The sequence below is a fragment of the Melospiza melodia genome, chromosome 7, assembly GCF_035770615.1.
Source record: "Melospiza melodia melodia isolate bMelMel2 chromosome 7, bMelMel2.pri, whole genome shotgun sequence".
Classification (NCBI taxonomy): domain Eukaryota; kingdom Metazoa; phylum Chordata; class Aves; order Passeriformes; family Passerellidae; genus Melospiza; species Melospiza melodia.
The window spans coordinates 28116805-28128966 of NC_086200.1; the positions used below are offsets into that span (position 1 = coordinate 28116805).

Below are 12162 nucleotides of genomic sequence, written 5' to 3' on the forward strand. Positions count from 1 at the left end.
AAACATTGATTATCTGCTGCTGTGGAATGCAACAGGTGCATCTGTGATTGACTTATGTTGGTTGTTCCTAATTAATGGCCAGTCACAGCCCAGCTGGCTCAGACACAGAGCCTGAGCCACAAACCTTTGCTATCATTCTTTGCTATTCTATTCTTATCTAGCCTTCTGATTAAACATTTTCTTCTATTCTTTTAGTATAGTTTTAATGTAATATATATCATAAAATAATAAATCAAGCCTTCTGAAACACGGAGTCGCATCCTCATCTCTTCCCTCACCCTCACACCCCTGTGAGCTCGGTCACACTGCAGCAGCCTGGGGGATTCAGGAGCTGCCCAGGGGGGTTGAAGCAGCTCAGGGCAGGGTCTGGGGGCTGCAGAAGGCAAATTCCCCCTGGGGCAGCAGCTGCTGTGTCAGATAACCCAGAGGGGATGTGACAGTGTTGACAGGATGAGGGAAGAGATGATTATCTGACTCCGTGTTTCAGAAGGCTTGATTTATTATTTTATGATATATATTATATTAAAACTGTACTAAAAGAATAGAAGAAAGGATTTCATCAGAAAGCTAGATAAGAATAGAAAAAGAAAGAATTATAACAAAGGCTTGTGAATAACAGCTGTGCTGTGATTGGCCATTAATTAGAAACAACCACATCCAATCACAGATCCACCTGTTGCATTCCACAGCAGCAGATAATCAATGTTTACATTTTGTTCCTGAGGCCTTTCAGCTTCTCAGCAGGAAAAATCCCAAGAAAAGGATTTTCCATAAAGGATGTCTGTGACAAGGGGAGGACAGGATCAGACAGCACAGGGCCACAGGAGGATTTTCTAATTAAGCTTCCAGACTAATTGAGAGGATGGGGGCAGTGAGGATGTGACAAGGGCTGGGTCATCCCTGCTCTGATCCCTTGGGAAGGTTCAGCCTCAGATGAGCCCAATCTTGGGGTGTTTGGGATTTGTTCTGCACCAGACAGAGCCTCTTCCTTTGGGAATCTCAGATTATTTCCCCCAGGGGAGCTGGGCAGCACCTCCTGACCCTGAGGAAAATCTGCCTTTAACCACAAAGCAAACACAACTCAAAATCCTCCTGTCAGCACCTCCACCCCCCATCCCTCCCAGATGGGCAAATCCTGCAGAGATTTCTGCTCCAGCATCCCAGGATTTTGTGTTCCACCTCTCCCCAAGCAGCAGAGAGCACCAGGAGGGGGCAGGAGAAGGGCAGATGCCACCAAATCAGAGGGGTAGAACGTTCCAGAAGCAGCTGGACGTTGCCAGGCCCTGTGGCTCATCCCAGAGGGGCAACCCTGGAGCTGGGCAGGGTGGCAGAGCCCAGGGGACACTGCAGGGCCACCAGCCTGGGGTGCTGCTGCTCTGGGACACCCTGGAGTGCCTGGCACAAGGAAAGAGCTCCTGGAGCTTCTTCCCTGGAGCTTTGGGGTGGTTGAGCATCATTTGGGCTTTGGAGGAGGGAGAGAAAGGATCTCCCCCCCTTCTCTGCACCACCTGTGACTGCCAGCCCTGACTTTGGGTTCCTGACAGGGCAAAGTCCATCAGAACCGAGCAAAAATGGTCCAAAAGTTGCTTTCAGCACCAGAATTTCTGCAGATCTCTGCAAGCTCTAGCATTGATGATTTCTTTGTCGCAGCATTAACTGCACAGCTGGGCAGGGTGGCAGAGCCCAGGGGACTCTGCAGTGCCACCAGCCTGGGGGTGCTGCTGCTTTGGGGACCATCCTGGAGAGCCCCAGCCTGTGTGTGGATGTGAGGCTGGGATGAGCCCTGGATTCACCCCCTGTTTGTCCCCCTGGGAATTGTCCCCTGGCTGGGATGGCTTCAGGGTCATGGCCTGGCACTCCTGGATTGTCCCCACAGTGCCACAGAACAGCCCCACGTGTAGGAAGCCTCTGGGACAGGGACTTGAGAAGGGAAATGAGAGAAGTTCTCAAAACGAACCAACACAAAAATAGGGATTTGAAAACAGGAACCAGAGCCACCTCCTGTTGTTTGCCTGCAACTTCTCCCATCATTTCCTCTGCAACAGCACCTTCCCTTCCCAGTGCAGCCCTTGGCCTGTCCATGTGGCCACAGGGCACAGGAACAGCAGCCAAGGCCCTGATGGACACCAGGAGAGGCTCAGGGGGGCTCCCAGCATCAGAATTTCCAGTTTGCACTGAGCTCCACAGAAACCCCTGCCCTGGCACTGCCCCCTGCCCTGTGTCACCACCCTCACCTTCCCCTGCTGCCCAGCACAGGGCTCAGGCCATGGGGATGCTTCATTCCAGACCCTTGCCCTGCCCTGGGCTCCATCCCTGCTCCATCCCTCACTGGTCTGGGGGTGTTTCTGCAGGAGGTTTCATCCTGCAGGATGTTTCTGCCTTTCCCTGCTGCCCTGGCAGCACTGGGAGCCCAAAGGATTGACTGGGGGCCCAAAGGACTGACTGGGAGCCCAAAGGATTGATTGGGGGCCCAAAGGATTGACTGGGGGCCCAAAGGATTGATTGGGGGCCCAAAGGATTGATTGGGAGCCCTGGACAGAGGCTTCCCTCCCCTCCCTGTGGCTGTCCCTGCACAAGGCAGGGAAACTGAGGCACGGACAGAGGCCTCGTGCTGCAGTTCTCTGCCCCCCTGGCTAGCAGAGGGGACAGGTTCTGCTGGCCCAGCCCTGCCTGGCCCTGCAGCTGAGGCAGGAGGAGCCTGGCTGATCCCAGGGCTCAGCTGGGGCCCTTTAACCACAAACAGGTTTCACCTGGAGCAGCAGTGTGGGGGCAGGTCCACAGCCACCCCTGCAGCTCCTCCAGGCTGTGTTTATAAACCCACACCCTCCTCACCCCAGGGGCTTTCTCTCTCTCTTCCCTTTTTTTTCCCCCTTTATTTTTCTTTTTTTTTTTCTTTTTTTTTTTTTTTTTTGCCTTTTTTTGGGAGCTTTTGGGGTATTTGGGAGTTGCTGCCTCGGGGTGTTTGGGATGTTCTGCTAGAGCTTAGAATTTCCTCCCATTGCTAGCAAGCAGGTAAGGACACACAACCATCACCCACCCCCTGCCTGGGCTGGCAGGGCTGTCCCAGCACTGTCCCTCTGTGTCCCATCCCAGGTGAAGGGACAATGTCCTCCCGTGGCCCTGGAGCAGCCCTGGGGCTCGATTCCCAGCCCAGCTGCAGCCCCCCGGTGCCTGCACCAAGGAGTTCCCCCCTGGCTCGGCCTCTCTGTGCCCCCTGGAGCTGCTCCCTCGCCCTGCTCGGCCACGAGGAGCCCATGGAGAGCGGCACCAGGTACAGGCAGGGCTGGGCCTGGCCTGGATGGGACAGGGGACACGGCTGGGGTGTGTTTGGTACAGCCTGGGAGGCTCCTGACGCTGGGCTGGGGCTGTTCCTTGTGGCTAAGACAAGGTTGGTGGGCACGGGCTGGGGTCATTCCCTGTGCCCAGGACAAGGCTGGGGTCATTCCCTGTACCCTGGGCAAGGCTGGTGGGTACGGGCTGGAGTTATTCCCTGTACCCAGGGCACAGGTTGGGGCTGTTCCGAGTGCCCAGAGCAAGGCTTGGGCTGTTCCCTGTACTGTGGGCATGGGCTGGAGTTATTCCCTATGCCCAGGGCATGGGCTGGGGCTGTTCCCTGTACCCAGGATAAGGTTGAGGCTGTTCCCCATACCCAAGACAAGGCTGGTGGGCTCCCTGGACCCTGGGCAAAGCTGGTGGACACAGGGTGGGGCAGTTCCCCATACCCAGGGCAAGGCTGGAGTCATTCCCTGTACTCTGGGCAAGGCTGCGGCTGTTCCCTGGACCCAGATCAAGGTTGGTGGGCACAGGCTGAGGCATTCCCTGTACCCTGGGCAAGGCTGGGGCTGTTCATTGTACCCAGGACAAGGCTGGTGGGCACGGGTTGGAGCCATTCCCCATACCCAGGGCAAGGCTGGGGCAGTTCCCCATACTCAGTACTCAGGATAAGGCTGGAATCATTTCCTGTACCCAGGGCAAGGCTGGGGCTGTTCCCCATACCCAAGACAAGGCTGGAGTCACTCCTTGTACCCAGGACAAGGCTGGTGGGCACAGGCTGGAGTCATTCCCTGTGCCCAGGGCAAGGAGGTGGGCAAGGGCTGGGGCTGTTCCCTGTACCCAGGGCAAGGCTAAGGCTGTTCCCCGGCTGGTGGGCACAGGCTGGAGTTATTCCTTGTACCCAGGGCAAGGCTGGTGGGCTCCCTGGACCCTGCAAAAGGCTGGTGGGCGCAGGCTGGGGCTGTTCCCTGTGCCCAGGGCAAGGCTGGAGTAATTCCCCATACCCAGGAGAAGGCTGGTGGGTATGAGCTGGAGTTATTCCCCGTACCCAGGGCATGGGCTTGGGCAGTTCCCCATACCCAGGGCTAGGCTGGGGCTGTCCCCGGGTGTCTCTGCTGTCCCAGCACGGTGGCCTGGGCAGCAGCCGAGCCCTGTGTCCCCATTTCTGTGCCAGGAGCCGCTGCGAGCCGGGGGTGGCGCTGCTGGAGCGCTCCTGCCCCGGCCCCGACCCGCAGCTGCTGCGCAGGATCGTGGCGCAGGTGGAGTTCTACCTGTCCGATGAGAACCTGGCCAGGGACGCCTTCCTGCTCAAACACGTGCAGAAGAACAAGATGGGCTTTGTCAGCATCAAACTGCTGACATCCTTCAAGAAGGTGGGTGCTGGGGGTGCCTCCTGTGGGGTGTGTGGGGAGCAGGGAAAGCTCCTGAAATCATCCCCAGGGCTGGATTCACCTCTTCTACCCATGGAAGTGATCACCCCTTAACAAAAACCACCCAGGGAAATGCTGGTGGTGTGGCTTAGGGGGAAACTGTGGCTCCTTGCCCGAGCCTGGGGGACACTGGGGCTGCCAGCAGAAGGGGGGCATTGTGACATTGGGGTCCCAGCCTGCCTGGAGGGGGTTTAGGGTGCTCTGGGGGATATTGTATGGGGTCCCAGCCTGCTGGAGGGGGTTTAGGGTGCTCTGGGGGATATTGTATGGGGTCCCAGCCTGCTGGAGGGGGGTTTAGGGTGCTCTGGGGGATATTGTATGGGGTCCCAGCTTGCTGGAGGGGGCTTTAGGGTGCTCTGGGGGATATTGTATGGGGTCCCAGCCTGCTGGAGGGGCATTTAGGGTGCTCTGGGGGATATTGTATGGGGTCCCAGCCTGCTGGAGGGGCATTTAGGGTGCCCTGGGGATATTGTATGGGGTCCCAGCCTGCTGGAGGGGGCTTTAGGGTGCTCTGGGGGACATTGTATGGGGTCCCAGCCTGCTGGAGGGGGGTTTAGGGTGCTCTGGGGGATATTGTATGGGGTTCCAGCCTGCTGGAGGGGGGTTTAGGGTGCTCTGGGGGATATTGTATGGGGTTCCAGCCTGCTGGAGGGGGGTTTAGGGTGCTCTGGGGGATATTGTATGGGGTTCCAGCCTGCTGGAGGGGGGTTTAGGGTGCTCTGGGGGATATTGTATGGGGTTCCAGCCTGCTGGAGGGGGTTTAGGGTGCTCTGGGGATATTGTATGGGTCCCAGCCTGCTGGAGGGGGGTTTAGGGTGCCCTGGGGATATTGTATGGGGTTCCAGCCTGCCTGGAGGGGGTTTAGGGTGCTCTGGGGGATATTGTATGGGGTCCCAGCCTGCTGGAGGGGGGTTTAGGGTGCTCTGGGGGATATTGTATGGGGTCCCAGCCTGCTGGAGGGGCATTTAGGGTGCTCTGGGGGATATTGTATGGGGTCCCAGCCTGCCTGTAGGGGGGTTTAGGGTGCTCTGGGGGATATTGTATGGGGTTCCAGCCTGCTGGAGGGGGGTTTAGGGTGCCCTGGGGATATTGTATGGGGTCCCAGCCTGCTGGAGGGGGGTTTAGGGTGCTCCCTGCCCCTGTAGGGGACGCAGAGTGATGGGCATTCCACCCCCTGTGTGCCCAGGTGAAATACCTGACCCGGGACTGGCGCCTCACCCTCTACGCCCTCAAGTTCTCGGCGCTGCTGGAGGTGAACAAGGAGGGCACCAAAGTGCGGCGGCGCCTCCCCATCCCCGAGCACCTGCTGAGCATCCCCCCGAGCAAGCTGCTGCTGGTCTGGGAGCTGCAGCCGCGGGAGCAGGACCTGCCCCTGCAGAAAACCTTCCTGGACACCATCACCAGGATTTTCAGCCCCTTCGGAGCCATCGCCTCCATCCGCCTGCTGCGGCCGGGCCGCAAGCTGCCCTCGGACGTGCGCAGGTAGGTGAGAGTGGGGCCCTGGAAAAAGTTGAAGATGGAGTCTAAAATGTTAAGCTTTGTGTTTTTCCCAGATCAACTGCACCTGGCTAAGCAGTATGATGAATTGTATAATTGTTCGATGTGAGGATTGTTTAGTAATTAAATATAATTCTTATATAACCATAAGAAGAATAATGAGAAGCTATGTTGGAAAGTCAGAGGGGGGCTAAATCCATGTATATTATAGAACAATATAAGTTAAATAATTAACACGGAAGTTATATAACGATAGAGTATAAAAACATGATCACTTTGGATGTATGGTCAGAGTCAGATTTGGGTTGAATACACCCCTGGCACCCAGAGCTCTTAACAAAAAGCACCGCATATAATCCCTCGGTGATGATGTGTTTCTGCACGCTAACACAGGTACTCGGCGAGGTTCCCGGAGCTGCTGAGCCGCTGCTGTGCCCTGGTGGAGTACGAGAGCCTGGAGAGCGCCCGCAGCGCCGCCGACAGCATCGGGCAGTGCGACTGGCGCAGCGGCATCAGGGTGGTGCGGCTGAGTGGCAAGGGAGGCAAGAAGAAAGCCAGCGAGGAGAGAGCGGCTTGGAAGGTGCCGCCACCGCCGGCTCTGAGCATCCCCCGCAGCCCCAGGGAGGGGTCCCTGCCCTGCGGTGATGCTGCAGGGTCGCTGTCCTTCCTCCTGCACCAGGAGCTGCTGGCACCGACCTGGCCTGGCGGTGATTTCACACCGGGACATTCCAGAAGCTTCCCCTGCTCGTTCCTCCCTGAGCTCGGGGTGGGCGCTGAGAGCTGCCCCGGGGGTGCAGCGGGGTCCTGGACACCCTGGGGCAGCGGGCTCTGTCCCAAAGGTTCCCTCAGTGATGCTCAGGGGGTGTCTGAGCCCCTCAGCCTGTGGGACGGGGTCCTGCCCTTGCCCCACAGCCCCAAGAGCTTCAGGAGAGAAGAGCTCGTCCTGCGGCGCTGAGAATCCTTCAATCCAGGGCTGGGGGTTCTCACTGTCTCTTTTTTTCCCCTTCTTCTCTCTCGAGAGGAAGGCTTTCCTATGGTCCTGCGAGCTGTGGGCAGTGGCAGAGCAGCTGAGCCAGGGCACAGAAGTTTTGGGGCACGGGCGATGCTCGAGGCAGAGCAGCAGCAGGAGCTGTGCTGTGCTCATGCCAGTGAGACTGTGCTTGCTCAGGGCCCAGAGCTGGGTTTGGGGTCCAGGTTTTGGATGAGAAATGGACAATAAAGAGAGATGAAGTTTCCAGGCACTCTCTGGTTGATGGTGTGATTTTTTTTTGGGAGGGGGGGGTTGTTGGTTTTTGTTGGTTTTTTGGGGTTTTTGTTGGGTTTTGGGGGGTTTTGTTTTGTTTTTTGTTGGTGTTTTGTTTTGTTTTTGTTGGTTGGTTGGTTTTGTTTGGGTTTTTTTTTTGTTTTTTCCCCCTTATCTTTCCAGGCCTTGCTGCTGCCTGAGCTGCAGCCAGACAATGGAAGGAGGGTCCCTGCCTACAGCTCCCTCCCTTGCTGTCCTTGGGCTGGTGGGGACACTGAGGGGTGCCCAGGTTGAGACAAGAGTGATGCTGTGGTGGCAGGGCCATGGTTTTTCCTTGCTCTTGGCTGCTCAAGGCTCTCTGGTATCCCTCAGGATGGAATCTGGGGATTTCTTGTGTCCCTCCTGCTCCCACAGCCTCCCCAGCTCCTCTGGGAAAGGGTTTAGGGAGGTACAGGTGGCTGTCAGGGTGTGCAAGTGCCCTTGGGCTGTGCCCAGAGCTGGGATGAGTCTCACACCTCATGTGAGAAGAGCTTTGAGCAGCCCCTGCAGTCAGGAGCCTCTGGCTGAGGATGAGGAGGATGGAAAACAAAGCAGGTTTGGGTTCTGGTTCTCACCCAGGCAGGGCCCTGGCACTGAAGAGTTGTTCTACAGGTAGAGAGGAGAATTCTCTGGATTAAGAATTCCTTGTCCTTGTGGTGAATTTCATGCCCCAGACCCCAGCTGGGAATGGCTTCTTGCTGGGGCAAGCAGGTCTGGGAAATTCCAGAGAGATTTGTTTGTCAGGGAAAAGATTCCATCCTAAACCTGCTGGTTGGGAATGGGGAGGGACTGGTGGGAACTGGGATGGTGTTGGCCCCAGTGCTCCTGAAATCATTATTGTGTTTAATGCTGTCAGTGTGAGGTGAGAGATGGACACAGGAGCTGCTCCCCAAGACTTGGAGAGAGGAAATGTTCTGCTGCTCAGCAGAGTTCCCTGGGAATCTTCAAGGGGTTTCTCTGTGACCCTCTGGAGTGGGTAATTCCCAGAGCCCAGCCCCTCTCCCTTCCCACTGTGCCAGGGCACAACACCCCCTCCCTGCTCCCCCAGCACAGCACTCCAGATCCTGCTGCTTTTCCATAAAAAATCCTTTTTATTGGCCTCTCCCTCAGTGCTCCCTCAGCGCCTGCAGCCAGGCGGGATCCTCGGGGCCTTGGAGCCCCCGCAGGCCTCAGGCTTCTCCCCCTGCCAGAGAGCAGCCATGAGAGCCCCAGCAGGGACAGGGACGTGTCCCCAAGCCCTGCTGTCCCCACAGAGCCCTGTCCCACCTGGTAGAGGTGACAAACCAGCGCCAGCAGCGAGGCCTCGGCCTGTGCCTGCAGCTCGTCCGTGTGTTTCTGTGGGGGGACAAGGGCTGGTCAGGGGCCTTTCCAGGCCATAAAGCTGGGTCCCAGATTTATGGGGCTGGGGCTGTAACAATGGCTTTTCAGGCCACAAATCTTGGAGAGAGGCTGAGAAGGAATTTATGACAGAATTTGTTTTGTTTTTAGGGCTGTGGCCTTACTACGGGGTGCTGGGGCTGGTTGTAGCAGGGGTTGCAGGGTGTGGCTGACTGGTAAGTTTGGGGGTCTGTTTTGTCTCTTTGGTGCTTGTTATGGTTTATTTAGGGGGGATGTTGGTAGTGTTTGTGTATTCAGTGTCAGTGGCAGCCGATCTTTATCCAGAGGCTTGGTGTTGTTGGTTATGGCAGGTTTAGGTTCTGGTGCCCATCAACCAGCCAGGGCCCTGGCACTGAGGAGTTGTTCTACAGGTAGGGAGGAAAATTCTCTGGATCAGGAATTCCTTGTCCTTGTGGTGAATTTCACCCCCCAGACCCCAGCTGGGAATGGCTTCTTGCTGGGGCAAGCAGGTCTGGGAAATTCCAGGGAGAATTGCTTGTCACAAGTGCTCAGGGAAAATATTCCATCCTAAACCTGCTGGTTGGGAATGGGGAACTGGGATAGGGCTGGTTGTGATGGTGGAGCTTGTCATGGGGGGTGTGTTGGGGTTATTGGTGGATGAGGGGATGGTGAATATTGGGGGCTTCTTGTCGGTCTGGTCAGATTTTAGTGTTGTATTCAGAGGGGTGAACAGCCATGCTTACAGCCCCAGGGTGTCCCTGGCACCCCGTGCCCCCCTGCCTTACCCCATTGATGGTGATCCAGGGCACGTACTGGTGTGGAGGGTCCAGTGCCTCGGTCAGCTGGGCGTTGTGGTGCATCAGGGCCACCCCTGTGTCCCCCTGCATGCAGGCACTGATGCGGCCGCTGTCCACCTCAGGGGCATAGATCTGCAGGCACTGCGGGCACAGGGGACACTCAGGGGGACAGGGACATCCCCCACGAGGGGCAGGGAGGGGCGGGGAGGGGACATACAGCCTCCAGGTTCTTGGTGACAGAGCTGCCCGACTCCAGGCAGAAGATGACGGGGAAGTAGGTGCTGAAGTTCTTGGCCTCGTGCATCAGACAGGCCTGGGGGGACAGGGCGGGCGATGAGGGGACACTGGACCCCTCCATGCCAGCCCCGTGGGAACGGGCACTGTCACCTCCATCATGTTGCCCAGGCATTCCTCGGGGCCGTGCTGGCACTGGAAATCCAACTTGCCGCTGACGTTCCTCTCCTGTGGGACCAAGAGGGATGAGCAGGGCCAGCACCACCAGGGAGAGCACCAGCTCCTGTCACAGACATCTTTTCATTAAAAATCCTGCCCTTAGGGTTTTTTCCTTCTGAGAAGCCTCAGAAACAAAATGTAAACAATGATTATCTGCTGCTGTGGGATGCAACATGTAGATCCGTGATTAGTCTCTTGTAGATGTTTGGAATTAACGGCCAATCATGGCAGAGCTGGCTCTCTCTCGGTCCGAGCCACAAACCTTTGTTATTCTTTCTTTTCTATTCTTAGCTAGCCTTCTGATGAGAACTTTTCTTCTATTCTTTTAGTACAGTTTTAATGTAACATATATATCGCAAAGTAGTAAATCAAGCCTTCTGAAGTATGGAGTCAGCATCCTCACCTCTTCCCTCATCTGAAAAGCCCTGTGAACATGGTCACAGGCTCCTACCTGGGCATTGCCATAGGGCACCAGGGTGATGTTCAGCATCTCCTCGGGCAGCAGCAGCCAGGTGGGGAAGAGTTTCAGCACCAGGAACTCGCGGCAGGCCGGGCACAGGCTCTCGTAGTACAGGCTCAGCTCCACGGGCGCGGCCGCGGGGCGCGGGAGGCTCGGGCAGCTGCTCTCCACCTGCACACAGAGGGTTTCGGGGTGCACGGGGGGCTATGGGTGCTGCACCCCCGTTCTAGTGTCTGTAGGGATGGGGTGAAGCTCCAGGATGCAGGGAAGAAGGGGCAGATGAGGGCGCGCAGGGCTGGAGGGAAGTGAGAGTGGCTGGGAGTTTTTGGGGCTTTCCACCAGAACTTCCCCAAAACATTTCAGGGGAAAACAAATTTAGAGCAGGATGTGCCTGGGTGGGGGGATGGCCCAGCACCCAGTGACAGGGGGAAGCTGCAGCCCCGTGGGGCTCACAGGGTGCTGTCAGCACCCGGCTGTTTGGGGCAGAATAAGCCAAAAAGCAGAAGTACCAGGGGCAGCTGGGGAGGGGATGCGGGCAGGGTTCTGCTGGACCACAGCCGTTCGCCGGGGATCTGGGGAATGCCGTGGTGCCCGTGTGGCTCTGAGCATCCCCGTGGATGTGACAGCCTGAGCGACACTCGCAGCTGGCATTAGCCCCAGGCATCGCTGCCCCAGCCCTGTCCCCGCGTCCCCGGGCGGGCGGGAGTGACCCTGCGTCCCGGTGACCCTGCCCTTGTCCCCAGCCCCAGCAGCAGCAGCTCTGACCTGGCAGGCGACAGCGGCGTCCCGGGATCTGCACCAGCGGTGGGCAGGGTGATCACAGCCGGGGGCCGCGCCGAGCCCCGGCGCCACCAGGGCCACCAGGGCCAGCAGCACAGGCAGCGCCACCGCGGGGGCCATCGGGACGCCGGGGTGACGCGGAAATGAGCCCGTCCCAGCGGGGACTTTTAAAGCCGGGCAGCGCCCGCCCTCCGGCCCTGCCTGCCCTTCCTGCCGCCCCGGCCGCCGCCTCCCGTGACGCCGCCGCCCCACGTGGGCTCCGCCGCTCCCGCTGCCCCCGAGTACGGGCATCGGGCCCCGCTGCCCCCGAGGGAACTGGGACGCGGTTCCCCGAGGGTTCTGGCAGTGAAACCCGGCCCCGAGCAGCCACGCGTGGAGCTCCCCCAGCCGCAAACGGGGCTGGGGGTCGGTACAGCCGCGGTGGGTGCGGGACGGAGCCGCTCCGGTGCGGGAAGGGGATGCAGCCCGAGATATCCCGAGTTCGATCACGGGAACCTCGCGGTTCCCCCGTTTGTAGCCGCTGTTTCCGGCCCCTTCTCAGCCCTACACAGCCGGTGTGCACAATCCTGGCGCGATGGGTCACATCCTGCACCCAACCCAGTAACTGGGGCACGGCCCCACCGCTCTCCTGCCCCCGCACAACCTCCCACAGCAATCCAGCAGCCTGCTTCATTAACTCTGTTTATTTTGTTTATTTCTTTCCTTTTTTTTTTTTTTTTTTTTGGGTTGTTTTTTGTGGGTTTTTTCGAAGTACCGTACAAAAAAAAAAAATTCCTCTTACAGTAACAAATACTGGGTTTACATTAGTAAACATCAACAGAAAGAGCAGAGAGCACTACTGCTGGTAACGGA

At 57.8% G+C, this 12162-nt stretch overlaps 2 protein-coding genes across 2 annotated transcripts; one reads left to right on the forward strand and one right to left on the reverse strand.

Annotated features, from left to right (window-relative positions):
• The first annotated feature begins 3104 nt into the window (after positions 1-3104).
• LOC134420673 (la-related protein 6-like) lies at positions 3105-7382 on the forward strand. The gene is made up of 4 exons (XM_063160924.1): positions 3105-3271; positions 4448-4646; positions 5890-6185; positions 6594-7382. Exons 1-4 carry the CDS (start codon positions 3105-3107, stop codon positions 7153-7155), a joined length of 1224 nt encoding a protein of 407 aa, XP_063016994.1. The 3' UTR covers positions 7156-7382.
• Positions 7383-8553: 1171 nt separating this feature from the next.
• Positions 8554-11445, reverse strand: IFI30 (IFI30 lysosomal thiol reductase). Its single transcript, XM_063160932.1, has 7 exons — positions 11296-11445; positions 10522-10701; positions 10005-10079; positions 9835-9930; positions 9606-9758; positions 8749-8817; positions 8554-8665 (listed from the first exon to the last, which is right to left on the reverse strand). Exons 1-7 carry the CDS (start codon positions 11428-11430, stop codon positions 8600-8602), a joined length of 774 nt encoding a protein of 257 aa, XP_063017002.1. The 5' UTR covers positions 11431-11445; the 3' UTR covers positions 8554-8599.
• Positions 11446-12162: the final 717 nt, after the last annotated feature.

Bases quoted from the DNA above. Each gene is read 5' to 3' on its own strand.
- LOC134420673 (XM_063160924.1), top strand. From the start codon at position 3,105: ATGTCCTCCCGTGGCCCTGGAGCAGCCCTGGGGCTCGATTCCCAGCCC. The intron at 4,647-5,889 runs GTGGGTGCTGGG...CTGTGTGCCCAG, and splicing joins TGCTGACATCCTTCAAGAAG to GTGAAATACCTGACCCGGGA. The intron at 6,186-6,593 runs GTAGGTGAGAGT...ACGCTAACACAG, and splicing joins CTGCCCTCGGACGTGCGCAG to GTACTCGGCGAGGTTCCCGG.
- IFI30 (XM_063160932.1), bottom strand. From the start codon at position 11,430: ATGGCCCCCGCGGTGGCGCTGCCTGTGCTGCTGGCCCTGGTGGCCCTG. The intron at 10,702-11,295 runs GTCAGAGCTGCT...CTCTGTGTGCAG, and splicing joins ACGCCGCTGTCGCCTGCCAG to GTGGAGAGCAGCTGCCCGAG. The intron at 8,666-8,748 runs GTGGGACAGGGC...GCTCTCTGGCAG, and splicing joins TGGTTTGTCACCTCTACCAG to GGGGAGAAGCCTGAGGCCTG.